This window comes from Mesoplodon mirus (genome assembly GCF_964341445.2).
Source record: "Mesoplodon mirus genome assembly, chromosome: 8".
In the NCBI taxonomy this organism is placed as follows: Eukaryota; Metazoa; Chordata; class Mammalia; order Artiodactyla; family Ziphiidae; genus Mesoplodon; species Mesoplodon mirus.
Genome location: NC_138984.1, coordinates 112,107,705 through 112,124,585, shown reverse-complemented (window position 1 = coordinate 112,124,585; position 16,881 = coordinate 112,107,705). Strand labels below are relative to the sequence as shown.

The 16,881-nt window shown below is 37.6% G+C and overlaps 1 protein-coding gene across 1 annotated transcript in view; it reads left to right on the top strand.

The window, feature by feature from the left end:
* The window catches only part of ARHGEF4 (Rho guanine nucleotide exchange factor 4), a gene marked incomplete at its 5' end in the record, with an annotated part of 136,770 nt that overhangs the window by 21,133 nt on the left and 98,756 nt on the right, over nucleotides 1-16,881 (top strand). Inside the window, one exon of the mRNA XM_082631307.1 lies at nucleotides 7,850-7,976. Within this exon, the coding sequence (XP_082487433.1) occupies nucleotides 7,850-7,976 (127 nt within the window). The remainder of the gene's footprint in view (nucleotides 1-7,849; nucleotides 7,977-16,881) is intronic.

Here is a 16,881-nt window from a genome sequence, read left to right as displayed (position 1 = left end):
GGCTTTTGCTTTTGTACTATCTTTCCATAGTTTTGGTATCAGGGTAATATGGACCTCATAAAATGAGTTGGAAAGTAGTCTCTCCTTTTCTGTATTCTTAAAAAGACTGTGTAAAATTGGTTCCCTTTGCTCTGAAGTCTACTTTGATATCAATATAACCACTTCTTTTTTTTTTTTTTTTTTTTTTTTTTTTTTTCCGGTACGCAGGCCTCTAACTGTCGTGGCCTCTCCTGTCGTTGCGGAGCACAGGCTCTGGATGCGCAGGCTCAACAGCCATGGCTCACGGGCCTAGCTGCTCCATGGCATGTGGGATCTTCCCAGACTGGGGCACGAACCCGTGTCCCCTGCATCGGCAGGCAGACTCCCAACCACTGCGCCACCAGGGAAGCTCACCACTTCTTTTTTGATTAATGTTTACATGTACCTTTTTTCATCTTTTTACTTTCAACCTGTCATTGATTTGAAGTGAATTTCTTATGGCAGCGTCGTTGGATCTTTTTATTTTATCCACTCTGATTGTCTTTTAATTGGTATATTTTGACAGTTAACATTTGAAATAATTATTACGTTAGGGCTTAAATATGCCATTTTATTATTTGTTTTCTGATTGTTTCTTCTGTTTCCCAATACTCTTTTCTGTCAGTTACATGAACAATTTTTAGGATTCCATCATAATTTATTTGTGGCATTTTTGAATATACTGTTCTGTTTGGTTCTCATAGTGGTTGCTAAAAGTATTATATATATACATAACTTATCACAGTCTACTGTTATCAACATTTTACCACTTCCAATGAACTGTAGTAATCTTAGTTCCACCAAGGTTCATTTACCATCTCTATTATTAAAATACAATTGTCTTGTGATTTCTTTACATACATTTTTTTGAAGTATGGTTGATTTACTTCCAATATTATGTTAGTTTCAGGTATACAACATAGTGATTCAATATTTTTATAGACTACACTGCATTTAGTTATAAAATAATGGCTATACTTCTCTGTGCTGTACAATATATCTTTGTTGCTTATTATTTTATATATAGTTTGTACCTCTTAATCCCCTTTCTCCTACCTTGCCTCTCCATCCACCCTTTCCCCACTGTTAACCACTGGTTTGTTCTCTGTATCTTTGGGTTTCTTTCTGTTTTTTGTTATATTCATTCACTTCATTTTTTAGATTCCACATATAACTGAAAATATACAGTACCTTTCTTTCTCTGACTTATTTCTCTAAGCATAATACCCTCAAGGCCCATCCATATCATTGTTGCAAATGGCAAGATTTCATTCTTTTTTATGGCTGAGTAATATTCCAATGTATGTATGTGCGACATCTTCTTTATCTATTCATCTGTTGATGGACACTCAGGTTGCTTCCATACCTTACCAGTTTTGGACAATACTGCAATGAACACTGGGGTGCATATATCTTTTTCAATTGTTGTTTTTGTTTCCTTTGGATATATACCCAGGAGTGGAGTTGCTGGATCATATGGTAGTTTTATTTTTAGTTTTTTAAGGAACGTCTATATTGTTTTCCATAGTGGTTGCACCAATTTACATGCCCACCAACAGTGCACTAGGGTTCCCTTTTCTCCACACCCTCTCCAACATTTGTTATTTGTTGTCTTTTTGACAACAGCCATTCTGACAGGTCTGAGGGGATATCTCATTGTATGTTTTTTAATTAAATTCTTTATTGGAGTATAGTTGATTTACAATGTTGTGTTCGTTTCTGCTGTACAGCAATATGAGTCAGTTATACATACACATATATCCACTTTTTAAGATTCTTTTCCCATACTGTTCATTACAGAGTATTGAATAGAGTTCCCTGTGCTATTCAGTAGGTTCTTATTAGTTATCTATTCTATATATCGTAGTGTGTACGTGTCAATCCCAATCTCCCAATTTATCCCTCTCCCACTATTCCCCCCTGGTAACCACAAGTTTGTTTTCTACATCTGTGACTCAACTTCTGTTTTGTTTGTTCATTTGCACCATTTCTTTAGATTCCACATATAAGTGATATCATATGATATTTGTCTTTCTCTGTCTGACTTACTTCAATCAGTATGACAATCCCTAGGTCCATCCATATTGCTTCAAATGGCATTATTTCGTTCTTTTTTATGTCTGAGTAATATTCCATTGTAGATATGTACCACATCTTCTTTATCCATTCCTCCTTTGATGGACATTTAGGTTGCTTCCATGTCCTGGATATTGTAAATAGTGCTGTATTGAACATTGGGGTGCATGTACCCTTTTGAATTATGGTTTTCTCTGAATATATGCCCAGGAGTGGGACTGCTGGATCATATGGTAGATCTATTTTTAGTTTTCTAAGGAACCTCCATACTGTTCTCCATAGTGGCTGCACCAATTTACATTCCCACGAACAGTGTAGGAGGTCATTGTGGTTTTGAATTACATTCCCTGACAATTAGTTGATGTACTTTCATGTGCCTGCTGGCCATCTGTATGTCGTCTTTGGGAAAATGCCTATTCAGGTCCTCTGCCCTTTTTTAAATTGGGTTGTTTAGGATTTTTTGGTATAGAGTTGTATGAGCTGTTTATATATTTTGGATATTAACTGCTTTTCAGACATTATTTGCAAATATCTTTTCCCATTCAGTAGGTTGCCTTTTCATTTTATTGATGGTTTCCTTCACTGTGCAAAAGCTTTTAAATTTGATTAGGTCCCATTTGTTTATTTTTGCTTTTGTTTCCCTTGCCTAAGGAGACAAATCCAAAAAAATATTGCTAAGGCCTATGTCAAATATTATACTGCCTGTGTTTTCTTCTAGGAGTTTTATACTTTCTGATCTTACATTTAGGTCTTTAATACATTCTGAGGGGTCTTTTTTATAGTGTGAAGAAATATTCTAATCTCATTCTTTTACACGTAGTTGTCCAGTTTTCCCAGCACTACTTATTGAAGAGACTATTTCCCCATTGTATATTCTTAACTCCTTTGTCATAGATTAATTGACCATATTGCATGGGTTTATTTCTGGGCTATGATGTTCCATTGAGCCATGTATCTGTTTTTGTGCCAATACCATGCTGCTTTGATTACTGTATCTTTGTAGTGTAGTATGAAGTCAGAGAGCATGACACCTCCAGCTTTGTTCTTTTTTCTCAAGATTGCTTTGGCTATTTGGGATCTTCTGTGGTTCCATACAAATTTTAGGATTATATATTTGTTCTTGTTCTGTGAAAAATGTCATGGGTATTTTGATAGGCATTGCATTAAATCTGTAGACTGCTTTGGGTAGTACAGATATTTTAACAATATTACTTCTTTTAATTCATGAATATAGGATGCCTTTCCATTTATTTGTATCATCTCCAGTTTCTTTTATCAATGTCTTACAGTTTTCAAAGTATATGTCTTTCTCCTCCTTGGTTAAATTTATTCTTACGCATTTTATTCTTTTTGATGCGATTGTAAATGGGATTGTTTTCTTGCTTCTCTTTTTCATAGTTAATTATTAGTGAATAGAAAAGCAACATATTTCTGTATATTAATCTTATATCCTGCAACTTTATTGAATTCATTTATTCTAAAAGTTTTTTGGTGAAGACTTTAAGGTTTTCTATATATAGTATCATGTCATCTGCAAATATGATAGTTTTACTTCTTCCCATCCAATTTGGATGCCTTTTTTTTTCTTGACTGACTGCTATGGCTAGGACTTCCAACACTGTGTTGAATAGAAATGGTGAGAGTGGGCATCCTTGTCTTCTTCGTGATCTAGGAAGAAAAGCTTTCTAGTTTTCCCCATTGAGTATGATGTTAGGTGGGTTTGTTATACATGGCCTTTATTATCTTGAGAAATTTCCCTCTATACCAACTTTGATAAGAGTTTTTATTGTGAATGGATACTGAATTTTGTCAAATGCTTTTCCTGCATCTATTGAGAGATCATGTGACTTTTATCCTTCATTTTGTTCATTCGTATAGCCTTGGTTGTACAGGAGTCTTTCTGCCAATTTCCAGTTCGTTTTCAGTGGTAATTGTTCTACATGTAGATGTATTTTTGATGTGTTCATGGGGGGTAGATGAGTTCCATGTCCTCCTACTCTGCCATCTTGATCAATCGCCTTATCCTTCATTTTGTTAATGTGGTGTATCACATAGATTTATTTGCAGATGTTGGACCATCCTTGCCCCCCTGGGATAAAAACCCACTTGATCATGATTTATGATCCTTTTTAATGTATTTTTGAATTCGGTTTGCTAATATTTTGTTAAGGATTTTTGCATCTATATTCATCAGAGAAACTGGCCTGCAATTTCCATTTTTTGTAGTGTCTTTGTCTGGTTTTGGTATCAAGGTAATGCTGGCCTCATAGAACGAGTTTGGGAGTGTTTTCTCCTCTTCAATTTTTTGGAATAGTTTAAGGATAGGCATTCTGTCTTCCTTAAATGTTTGGTAGAATTCCCCTGTGAAGCCATCTGGTTTTGGACTTCTGTTTGTTGGGAGTTTTTTGATTACCAATTCCATTTCAATACTAGTAACCAGTCTGTTCAGATTATCTGTTTCTCCCTGATTCAGTCTTAGAAGATTATATCCATTTCTTCTAGGTTGCCCAGTTTGTTGGTATGTAATTGTTCACAGTATTCTCTCATGATTGCTTGTATTTCTGTGATACCGGTTGTAAATTGTCCTCTTTCATTTCTAATTTTGTTTACTTGGGTCCTCTCTCTTTTTTTCCTAATAAGCCTGGCTAAAGGCTTATCAATTTTCTTTATCTTTTAAAAATACAGCTCTTGGTTTCATTGGTCTTTTCTGTTGTGGGTTTATTTTTTGGGGGGGTCTCTATTTTGTTTATATCTACTCTGATCTTTATTATTTCTGTTCTTCTGCTGACTTTGGGTTTTGTTTGTTCTTATTTTTCTAATTCCTTTAGATGGTGGATTAGGTTGTTTATTTGAGATTTTTCTTATAATTTGAGGTAGGCCTGTATCACTATAAACTTCCCTCTTAGAGCTGTTTTTGCTGCATCCCATAGATTTTGGAAAGTTGTGTTTTTATTTTTCATTTGTCTCAGGGTATTTTCTTTTTCTTTTTCTTTCTTTTTTTTTTCTTGATGTGGACCAGTTCTAAAGTCTTTATTGTTTCTTACACTATTGCTTATGCTTTATGTTTTGGTTTTTATGGCTGCAAGTCATGTGGGATCTTAGCTCCCTGGCCAGGGATAGAACCAGCACCCCTGCGTTGGAGGGCAAAGTCTTAACCACCGGACTACCAGGGAAGGCCCTGTCTCAGGGTATTTTCCGGTCTCCTCTTTGATTTCTTGGTTGACTCATTGGGTTTTTAATAGCATGTTGTTTAGTCTCTACGTGTTTGTGTTTATTTCCATTTTTCTTCCCGTAATAGATTTCTAGTTTCATACCATTGTGATCTGAAAAGATACTTGGTATATTTTCTATCCTCTTAAATGTGTTGAGACTTGTTTGGTGGATGAGCATATGATCTATTCTAGAGAACATTCCATGTGCATGTGAAAAGAATATGTATTCTGTTTTTGGATGGAATGTCCTGTAGGTACCTATTAAGTCCAGCTGGTCTAATGTGTCATTTAATGTCACTGTTTCCTTATTGGTTTTCTGTTTGATAATCTGTCCATGGATGTAAGTGGGGTGTTAACGTCCCCTAATATTATTGTTTTATTGTCAATTCCTCCCTTTATTTCTGTTATGCAATGCAGTGTTATTAACTATAGTTGCCCTGCTGCACCTTACATCCCCGTGACTTATGTTATAACTGGAACTTTGTGTCTTTTGGCTGCCTTCACCCATTTTACCTACCCCCTACTCCCTGCCTTTGGCAAGTACCAATCTGTTCTCTGTCTCTATTAGCTTGGCTTTTCTTTTTTAAGATTTCACATACAAGTGAGATCATACAGTCTTTCTCTTTCTTGTCTGACTTATTTCACTTAGCATAATGCCCTCAAAAGCCATCCATGTAAATTTTCAATTGTAGCTATATTTTTCAGTTCTAATGTTTCCATTCTATTCTATTTTGTATCTATTTACCTGCTGTTATTTTCCATTCATTTCAAGAGTGTTCACACTTACTTTTTAGAGCACAATTTTATGAGCTTCTTTAAAATCTTTTATAATTCCAGCACTGTATCATCTTGGTGCTGGGATCTGTTGTCTTTCCCTTATAAGTTATGGAGATTTTCATAGTTCTCTGTATATCAAATAATTTTGGGTTATATCTTAGACATTTTGAATATTATGTTATGAGCCTTATTTAGTTTTTATGGAGAATAATAGTTAAGTTTTTCAGGCAGCTGACAGTTTAGGGTACAAGTTCTTACTGGCCTTCAGGGGCTATGTTTCTTATGTCAGTTCATGTTTTCAAGGTGTTTTCAGTGCTACTTGGATAATGTGGATCACCCAGTGGCCAGTCTGAGACCTGTAAAATGGTCTACTCCATAATTTGGTTCTCAAAGACTTTAGTATCCTGTTTAGGGTCAGATCCACCCAGGCACAGTTTGGGGGTAAGTCCAGGGGTCATAGACAACGTTATGGTGTCATTTTCTTGATCTCCTTCCTTTCTGCATTATTCCAGATACTTCTTGGCTTCCAGGAGTCCCCCTCTTCCTGGACTTTTTGCTAGAAAGCTAGGCTTTCGTTTTCCCACTCTGGCATATACATCCTGCAACTATGTCTGCCTCTGGAGCCAAGGGGCAGGAGGACAGAGACAGGAAAAAAAAATAGGGATTCTCCCCCTCCCTCAGAGTTTTAGGTGCCTGCCTGGCCATCACTGTCATATTATAATGGGATTTCCTGGGGGTCTAGGGTGGAACTAAATGACAACATAGAGGATTTCCCCAATTTGCTCATACCCTTGGGGTCCCTTTCCCTTCTCTTCAGACCAGAGAAGGCTTTTTGGAGTACTTTGGTCCACACCCAGTTTTAAGCTGCTATTGAGTTCAGGCCAGAGGATACTGTAGGGACCACAAGAAAGGTAACTCACCATAGGATTGGTGTAACTTCAAATACTGGCTTCCTTCTCCAACCCATCTGCTACCATTTATTTCAGAGCCCTTAGGTAACTGATTTATACATCTGCCCAAGGTTTTTAGCTGCATTCAAATGGAAGAGATGGAGTGGGGTATCATACTCCCATCTTAATCCTTGTTTGTATATTTACATTTCCATTAATCACTAAAAGAATTTTCTAAGCACTGTTTACTTAATTTGTGTGGAATACAAAAGAAAATGGAACATTTATTTGAATACATACCAAAAATTTTAAGTAAATTTCATAACTTTATAAAGTAGACAAAATCTGGAGGGGCCAAGTTTATTTCTGGATAATGGAATGATAAAGAAAGGGACAATATCCTTGCCCTCCCAAGACCTCATGCAACACTGGTCCTTACTCTCTGAAGGGTAAAGTCTGTCTTATGATTATGAGGTGTCAGGGACTTCATGGGTTGCATTTTAATTAAGCACCCCTGCAAGAATATAGCTAAAACAAAGCCTTCCTTTTGGAGAAATGTCAGGCTGTGTGGCTGACCAGCTGGTGTAATTTGGGGGTTTGGAGACTTACTGTCAGTCCTCATTTCACATTTTGAATGACAACCTATCCTGCCATGGTTGCCACATATGACCATACAGGTTTCAGACTACTGACAAGAGAAACTTCTCTTTTTTCCACGGGTTTTGAAATGAATGGCACCTCCCAGAGTTGTGTGCATTTTGGCTGCATGCTCTGCTCATGGCAACGTCCTGGGCAATTAGAAAAATTATAATGTGGCAATGACAACATGTTATCTCTTTTCTTCATTTACTCTCTGCCTCTTTCCTCCTCTCCCAGTGCTGGAGGAAGATGACCATTACCTCTTCAGAGTCTTTGAATCTCCCTAGAAGAAGCCATCCATTCTCCCAGAGTGCCCCGACAGGACTGAACCACATGGGCTGGCCAGAGCCCATACCTGCCATTGGTGAGTTACATGCCTCTCTCTTCTCCTTCACATTCTGGTGTCCTGGCAAAAAGGAAAAGACGTGAGATCATGTTGTTGACAGCTGTGTTTACTTGTCTGGCAGAAGTAGTTGAATGTGAGAAATAAACCATTGTCTTTAACTCCTTCAATTAGGAAGAGGTCCCTAGCACTCTGATAAGGGGAATTCTTGGCTTGAGGAAGATTCCATTACTGAATCCCTAAACCTGGCTCCATTCATTTATTTTGAGCAGAACTACTGACCATCCCTTGAAACTTGTAATAGGGTATAACTTACAGAGAGAGAGTTGTCTAATCTAGTGATGAAACCTGGGTGTTTTCCCTTCTGGGGGACAAGCCTCTTCCTTGAGTTTTATGGCAGCCTGTCTGAGTCCCTTTCCCAAAACTATGGTAAGCAGCATCACATCACATATTTGACCATAAAAGGGCTGACTTTTGTGCCAGAAGGAAACTGGGACCCAGTGAGGGCCAGGATGGGGCATCCTCATGCACAGCTACCACCCTTCCTGGACTTAACCCAGGAAGGGCTGGACACAGTGAAAATGCTCAAGGCTCCTGGTGCAAGGACAGATGCTGGGTCTCAGGTCTTGAGCAGGTGCAGATTATGTTAGATGGCAACCTTATGGTTTAAAGGCATCCAGCTGCCTGAAGGAAAAGGCCAAATCTGGTGTTTAAAAAGGATAAAGAAGAGTAAAAGCCTTAGACAGGGTTGAAAAAACAAAATAGCTACACCTGCCAAACATGTACTTTTCCAGACTTGGGGAGTAGGGACAGGGCTGGCATTCAAGGATATCTGTAGTTTGATCCTATTGGAGCTAAAGACCTGTAGAAAGCAGGTGAGGTTAGCAAAAGATGATATGGGAGAATAGGGGCTGGGCCCTGATCGTTAGAGTGTGGCATATGCTGTTCTGAGGAGTCAGCTCTGATACAGACATGAGTCCTGACCTCTGAATCTGACTCAGTGCATACTGGGTGCTGGTCCTGGGGGAGTTGGCTACTCAGATTAGCCAGTGGCCATGATTGTTTTCCATTAGCAAATGTCTGTGCTTATGCTGCATCATGCAGTGGATTTTAATCTTCCCCAGATATGGTTGTAATCTTAAATTCACAATAAGCAAAGCCATGAAATGGTGTTTGACATCTGCTGAAAGAATCCTTTCATGGGAAAAGAGAGTTCTAACATAAACTCTTCATTAAGTCATGGAATAGTTTAGAGGCTCATGGAAGTGACAGTAATGGGTGAGAGTAGCATTTTTCCTGGAATCATCTTCAAGGCTGATTTTGGCTCTTGAAGTTAGAAACTTCTTACAAATTCAAGCTTGATAATCATATGTTCCTATTATTTCAGAGCCTCATTTGAATTAATTAGCAGATATATTTATTGTAGAATAAGAGATTTTTAAAACCTCAATGTCACATGTCCCTCAGCATGCCTGCATGCTGAGGACACTGCTCTGGAAGTCAAAGGTCAGGGCTCTGGCTTCAGCTGCTCTTCATGTGGGGATGAGAAGTTGGGCACTTCCCTCCATTTCTCTATCTCATACTTCTTTTTATTTAAAAAAAAAGAGAATAATTCCTGTATTCATCAGATTAATATGAGGGGCTAGCTTGGGTCTCTGTATTTAGCTTAGAAAAGCTTTCTTTTCTTCAATTATTGCTTCCACTCCAACTGCTCTATTCCAAACTTCTGGGGTTTCTTTCTACGGATTGTATTCCCAGGATCTATCCCCAGAATCTCTCATTATTTTCTGCTTTTCCTCTCTGTTCTGGGAGAATATCTCAGTTTTATCTTCTGCTTTGCTTTTCTGGTTTTACCTCATCTGCTGTTCATTGCCTTCATTAATATTTGTGATTCATTGATCATGTTTTTAATTTCCATACATTATTTCCAATGTCCTCTAGAAGTTCATTAAAAACAGAAAGTTGGGAGTTTTGTAAAATTTTCTCCTGTTCATGTTTTATAAATTCATTTCCAAATTCATATGCTCTTCTTTTAACTGGTAATTTTTTTATAGGTGAAATTTCTCTATTTGCTTATCTTTACAGACATCAGTTCTTCACCAGCAATGGCTTGTTGTCAGGTAGCACTTGAGACAACATCCTTTCAGAAGTTGTTACAGGTTCCTCTTAAAATCCTTCAAGCATAGCTGAAGCAGGAAAAGTTAAGCTTTCCTATAATGTGTATCATGGGTTCAGTCACCTTGGTGCAGGAGCTTTAAGCAGTCCCAGCGAGAGGTTTGCCTCTTTCCAGCACTTCTTCTCTACGTCTGGTGGAGTAGTCAAGAATTAGCCTGATGTGGGAGCATGCCACCCTCTGCTCCACAAGTCGGTGTCCAGGATAAACTCTACCACACCCACTCTTCTCTGAGTGGAGCCAGCAGGGCCAGATATGACTCTGTGAGCCCGTAGCATGATGGCTGCACACAGCATTACGTAAAGCCCTCTGCAGCTCCAGAACATTTGTTGAAAAGACTGTTTTTCCCTTTGAATGGTCTTGACCCCCCTGTCGAAAGTAAGCTGATCACAGATGTATGGATTTATTCCTGGACTGTCAACTGTATTCCACTGATACATGTCTATTCTTGTACTAGTACCACACTGTCTTGTTTACCATTACTTTGTAGTAAGGTTTGAAATCAGAAAGTGGAGTCTTCCTACTTTCCCCTTCTTTTTCAGGAATGTCTTAGCTCTTCTGAGTCCCTTGCAATTCCATATGACTTTTAGAATCGGGTTATCAATTTCTACAAAGATATCAGTTGAGATTCTGATAAGGATCTTATTGAATCTGTACATGAGTTTGGAGAGCACTGTCATCTTAACAATGTTGAGTTTTCTGATCTATGAACATAGGACTTTTTCCCCATTTATTTAGATCTTCTTTTGTTTCTTTCAACAACATTTTGTCATTTTCAGAATACAAGTTTTTACTTCCTTTGAAAAATTCATTCCTAATTACTTTATATAATTTTTGATGCATTGTGAATGAAATTGTCTCCGGAATTCCATTTTCAGACTGGTCATTAAAAGTGCATAGAGGGGCTTCCCTGGTGGCACAGTGGTTGAGAGTCCGCCTGCCAATGAAGGGGACACGGGTTCATGCCCAGGTCCAGGAAGATCCCATCATGCCGTGGAGCGGCTGGGTCCGTGAGCCATGGCCTCTGAGCCTGCGCATCCAGAGCCTGTGCTCCGCAACGGGAGAGGCCACAACAGTGAGAGGCCCGCGTACCGCAAAAAAAAAAAAAAAAAGTGCATAGAAATACAATTGACTTTTGTATATTGATCTCGTATCCTGCAACCTTGCTGAACTCATTTATTAGTTCTAGTTTTTTAATGGATTCCTTAGGATTTTCTACACACCAGATCATGTTGTCTATAAGCAGAGACAGTTTTACTTCTTCCTTTCCCATCTGGCTGTCTTTTTTTTCTTGCCTAAGTGCCCTGATTAGAGCCTCCAGTACTGTACATTTGAATAAAAATGGCAAGAATGGACTTCGTTGCTTTTTTTCCTGATTTTAGGGGGAAAGCATCCCATCTTCACCATTAGGTATGATGTTAGCTGCGGGTTTTTCACAGATGCCCTTTATCGGGTAAATAAAGTTCCTATATTCCTAGTTTGTCAAGTTTTTTTTGTCACAAGAGAGTGTTGGATTTTTGTCAAATCCTTGTCCTGTCTATTGAGATAATCATGCAACTTTTGTTCTTTATTCTGTTGATGTGGTGTATTACATTGATTTTCAGATGTTAAACAACCCTTGCATTTCTGAGATAAATCTCACTTGGTCAAGACGTGTAATTCTCATTTATTTTGCTGAATTTGGTTTGCTAGTATTTTGTTGAAGATTTTTGCATCCATATCCATAAGAGATATTGGTCTGTAATTTTCTTTTCTTTTAATGTCTTTGTCTGGTTTTGGCCTCATAAAATAATTTGGGAAATCTTCCCTCATCTTCTATTTTCTTCAATAGTTTGTGAATAATTGGTATTAATTCTTTTTTCAATGTTTGGTAGAATTCAGGGGTGAAGCCAATTGGGTGTGGGCTTTTCTTTGTAGGCAGTCTTGTTATTACTGATTCAATCTCTTTACTTGTTATAGAGCTATTCAGATTGTCTATTTCTCTTGAGTAGGTTTTGATAGTTTGCATCTTTCTAGGAATTTGTCCATTTTATTGAAGTCATCTAACCGTTGGTGTACAGTTGTTCAGTCTTCTCTTATAATCCTTTTTATTTCTGCAAAGTCAGAAGTAATGCCCCTTCTTTCATTTCTGATTCTGGTAATGAGTCCTCTTCTTTCACTTGGTCAAACCAGCTAAAGGTCTCTCAATTCTGTTGCTTTTCCCTAAGAACCAGCATTTGGTTTCTTTTATTTTCTGTTTTTTCTCTAGTCTCTATTTCTGTTTCTCAATATTTCTGTTCTCCATTGTGCCTCTACTAACTCCTACTCTAACCTGTATTGTTTCCTTCCTTGTGCTTGTTTTAGGTTTAGTTTTGCTCTTTTTTTCCCTGTGTCATTAGGTGCAGATCCAGTTGGTGATTTGAGACTTTTCTTCTTTCTTAATACAGGTATTTGCAGCTATAAATTTCCCTCTGAGCACTGCTTTACCTGTCTTCATAACTTTTGACATATTTTGTCTTCATTTTCATTTATATCAAGGTATTTTCTGATTTTTCTTTTGATTTCCTCTTGGACCCATTAGTTATTTAGGAGTTTGTTATTTAATTTCCACATATTTGTGAGTTTCTCATATTTCCCTTATTATTGATTTCTAATTTCATTCCATTGTGGTCAAAGTATACATTTTGTATTACTTCCATACTTTTAAATTTGTGGAAGTTTGTTTTATGGACTAACACATGGTCTAGCCTGGAGAATGTTCCATATACACTTGAGAAGAAAGTATACTCTGTTATTGTTGGAAAGTATACTCTGTTCTATATATGACTATTATGCCTAAATGGTTTATGGTGTAGGTCAAATATTCTACTTCCTTGATCTTCTGTATAGTTGCTCTATCCATTATTGAAAGTTGGGCATAAACCTCCAACTGTTATTGCTGAATTATCTATTTCTCCCTTCATTTCTGTCAGTTTTTGCTTTATGTACTTTAGTGCTCTGTTATTAGGTAGGTGGATATATATCTGTACTTATATCTTCCTGATGGATTAACCCTTTTATTGTTATAAAATGCCCTTCTTTGTCTCTAGTGTCTTTTGTTTTTTGGTTTTTAAATTTTTTTTAACTGGAGTATAACTGCTTTACAATGCTGTGTTCATTTCTGCTATACGATGAAGTGAATCAGCTATATGTATACATATATCCTCTCCCTCTTAAACCTCTCTCCCACCACCCCCCATCCCACCATCTATGTCATCACAGAGCACCAAGCTGAGTTTCCTGTGATTTATAGCAGGTTCCCACTAGCTATCTATTTTACGCATGGTAGTGTATTTATGTCAAATCTAATCTTCTAGTTCATTCCACCCTCCCCTTCCCCCACTGTGTCCACATGTCTGATCTCTACATCTGCGTCTCTATTCCTGCACTGGAACTAGGTTCATCTCTACCATTTTTCTGGATTCCACATATATGCATTAGTATACAATATTTGTTTTTCTCTTCCTGGCTTACTTCACTCTGTATGAGACTGTAGGTCCATCCACATCTCTACAAATGACCCAATTTTGTTCCTTTTTAGGGCTGAGTAATATTCCATTGTATATAGGTACCACATCTTCTTTATCCATTCAATAGTCATTGAACATTTAGGTTGTTTCCATTTCCTGGCTATTGCAAATAGTGCTTAAATGAACATTGTGGTACATGTGTCCTTTTGAATTACAGTTTTCTCAGGATATATGCCCAGTAATGGGATTGCTGGGTCATATGGTAGTTCTCTTTTTAATTTTTTATGGAACCTACATACTGTTCTCTACAGTGGCTGTATCAATTTACATTCCCACCAACAGTTCAAGAAGGTTCACTTTTCTCCACACCCTCTCCAGCATTTATTGTTTGTTTATTTTTTGATGATGGCCATTCTGACCAATGTGAGGTGATACCTCATTGTAGTTTAGATTTGCATTTCTCTAATAATTAGTGATGTTGAGCATCTTTTCATGTATTTGTTGGCCATCTGTAAGCCTTCTTTGGAGAAATGTCTATTTAGATCTTCCACCCATTTTTTGATTTGCTTGTTTGTTTTTTTGGTGTTGAGCTGTATGAGCTGTTTGTATATTTTGGAGATTAATCCTTTGTCAGTTTCTTCATTTGCAAATATTTTCTCCCATTCTGAAGGTTGTCTTTTTGTCTTGTTTATGGTTTCCTTGGTTGTGCAAGAGCTTTTAAGTTTCATTAGGTCCCATTTGTTTGTTGTTGTTTTTTCCATTACTCTAGGAGGTGGGTCAAAAAAGGTCCTGCTGCAATTTATGTCAAAGAGTGTTCTGCCTATGTTTTCCTCTAAGAGTTTTATGGTGTCTAGCTTTACATTTAGGTCATTAATCCATTTTGAGTTTATTCTTGTGTATGGTGTTAGGGAGTGTTCTAATTTCATACTTTAACATGTAGCTGTCCAGTTTTCCCAGCACCATTTATTGAAGAGGCTCTCTTTTCTCTGTTTTATATTCTTGCCTCCTTTGTCATAGATTAGGTGTCTGTAGGTGTGTGGGTTTATCTCTGGGCTTTCTATCCTGTTCCATCGATCCATATTTTTGTTTTTGTGCCAGTACCATGCTGTCTTGATCACTGTACCCTTGTAGCATCGTCTGAAGTCAGGGAGCCTGATTCCTCCAGCTCTGTTCTTCTTTCTCAAGATTGCTTTGGCTATTCAGGGTCTTTTGTGTTTCCATACAAATTGTAAGATTTTTTCTCCTAATTCTGCAAAGAATGCCACTGGTAATTTGATAGGGATTGCACTGAATCTGTAGATTGCTTTGGGTAGTATAGTCATTTTCACAATGTTGATTCTTCCAATCCAAGAACATGGTATATCTCTCCATCTGTCTGTGTCACCTTTGATTTCTTTCATCAGTGTTTTATAGTTTTCTGAGTACAGGTCTCTTGCCTCCTTAGGTAGATTTATACCTAGGTATTTTATTCTTTTTGTTGCAATGGTAAGTCGGATTGTTTGCTTAATTTCTCTTTCTGATCTTTCATTGTTAGTGTATAGGAATGCAGGAGATTCCTGTGCATTAATTTTGTATCCTGTAACTTTACCAAATTGATTGATTAACTCTAGTAGTTTCCTGGTGGCATCTTTAGGATTTTCTATGTATAGTATCATGTCATCTGCAAACAGTGATGGTTGTATTTCTTCTTTTCCAATTTCTATTCCTTTTACTTCTTTTTCTTCTCTGATTGCCATGGCTAGGACTTCCAAAACTATGTTGAATAATAGTGGTGAGAGTGGACATCCTTGTCTTGTTCCTGATCTTAGTGGAAATGCTCAGTTTTTCACCATTGAGAATGATGTTTGCTGTGGGTTTGTCATATATGGCCTTTATTATGTTGAGGTAGATTCCCTCTATGCCCACTTTCTGGAGAGTTTTTATCATAAATGGGTGTTGAATTTTGTCAAAAGCTTTTTCTGCATCTATTGAGATGATCATATGGTTTTTATTCTTTAACTTGTTAATATGGTGTATCACATTGATTGATTTGCATATATTGAAGAATCCTTGCATTCCTGGGATAAATCCCACTTGATCATTGTGTATGATCCTTTTAATGTGTTGTTGGATTCTGTTTGCTAGTGTTCTGTTGAGGATTTTTACATCTATGTGATATTGGCCTGTAATTTTTGTGTCTGTGTGTGACATCTTTGTCTGGTTTTGGTATCAGGGTGATGGTGGCCTTGTAGAATGAGTTTGGGAGTGTTCCTCCCTCTGCTATATTTTGGAAGAGTTTGAGAAAGATAGGTATTAGCTCTTCTCTAAATGTTTCATAGAATTCACCTGTGAAGCCATCTGGTCCTGGACTTTTGTTTGTTGGAAGATTTTTAATTACAGTTTCAATTTCATTACTTGTGGTTGGTCTGTTTATATTTTCTAATGCTTCCTGGTTCAGTCTGGAAAGTTGTACCTTTCCAAGAATTTGGCTATTTCTTCCACGTTGTCCATTTTATTGGCATATAGTTGCTTGCAGTAGTCCTTATGATCCTTTGCATTTCTGCAGTGTCAGTTGTAATTTCTTCCTTTTCATTTCTAATTTTATTGATTTGTGTCCTCTTCCTTTTTTCTTTTTTTTTTAAATTTATTTATTTATTTATTTATTTTTTGCTGGGTTGAGTCTTTGTTGCTGTGCACAGGCTTTCTCTAGTTGCAGCAAGCAGGGGCCACTCTTCGCTGCAGTGCACGGGCTTCCCATTGCAGTGGTTTCTCTTGTTGCAGAGCATGGGCTCCAGGTATGTGAAGCCCTGGCGTGTTGGGCTCAGTAGTTGTGGTGCATCAGGCTCAGTAGTTGTGGCACGTGGGCTTAGTAGTTGTGGCGCATGGGCTTAGTTGCTCCACAGCTTGTGGGATCTTCCCAGGCCAGGGCTCAAAACTGTGTGCCCTGCATTGGCAGGCAGACTCTTAACCACTGCATCACCAGGGAAGCCCCTCCCTTTTTTCTTGATGACGCTGGCTAAAGGTTTATCAATTTTGTTTATATTCTCAAAGAACAAACTTTTAGTTTTATTCATCTTTGCTATTGTTTTCTTCATTTCGATTTGACTTATTTCTGCTCTGATCTTTATGATTTCTCTCCTTCTACTGATTTTAGGTTTTGTTTGTTCTTTCTCTATTTGCTTAGGTGTAAGGTTAGATTGTTTATTTGAGATTTTTCTTGTTTCTTGAGGTGAGATTGAATTGCCATAAGCTTCCCTCTGAAAAATGCTTTTTGCTGCATCCAATA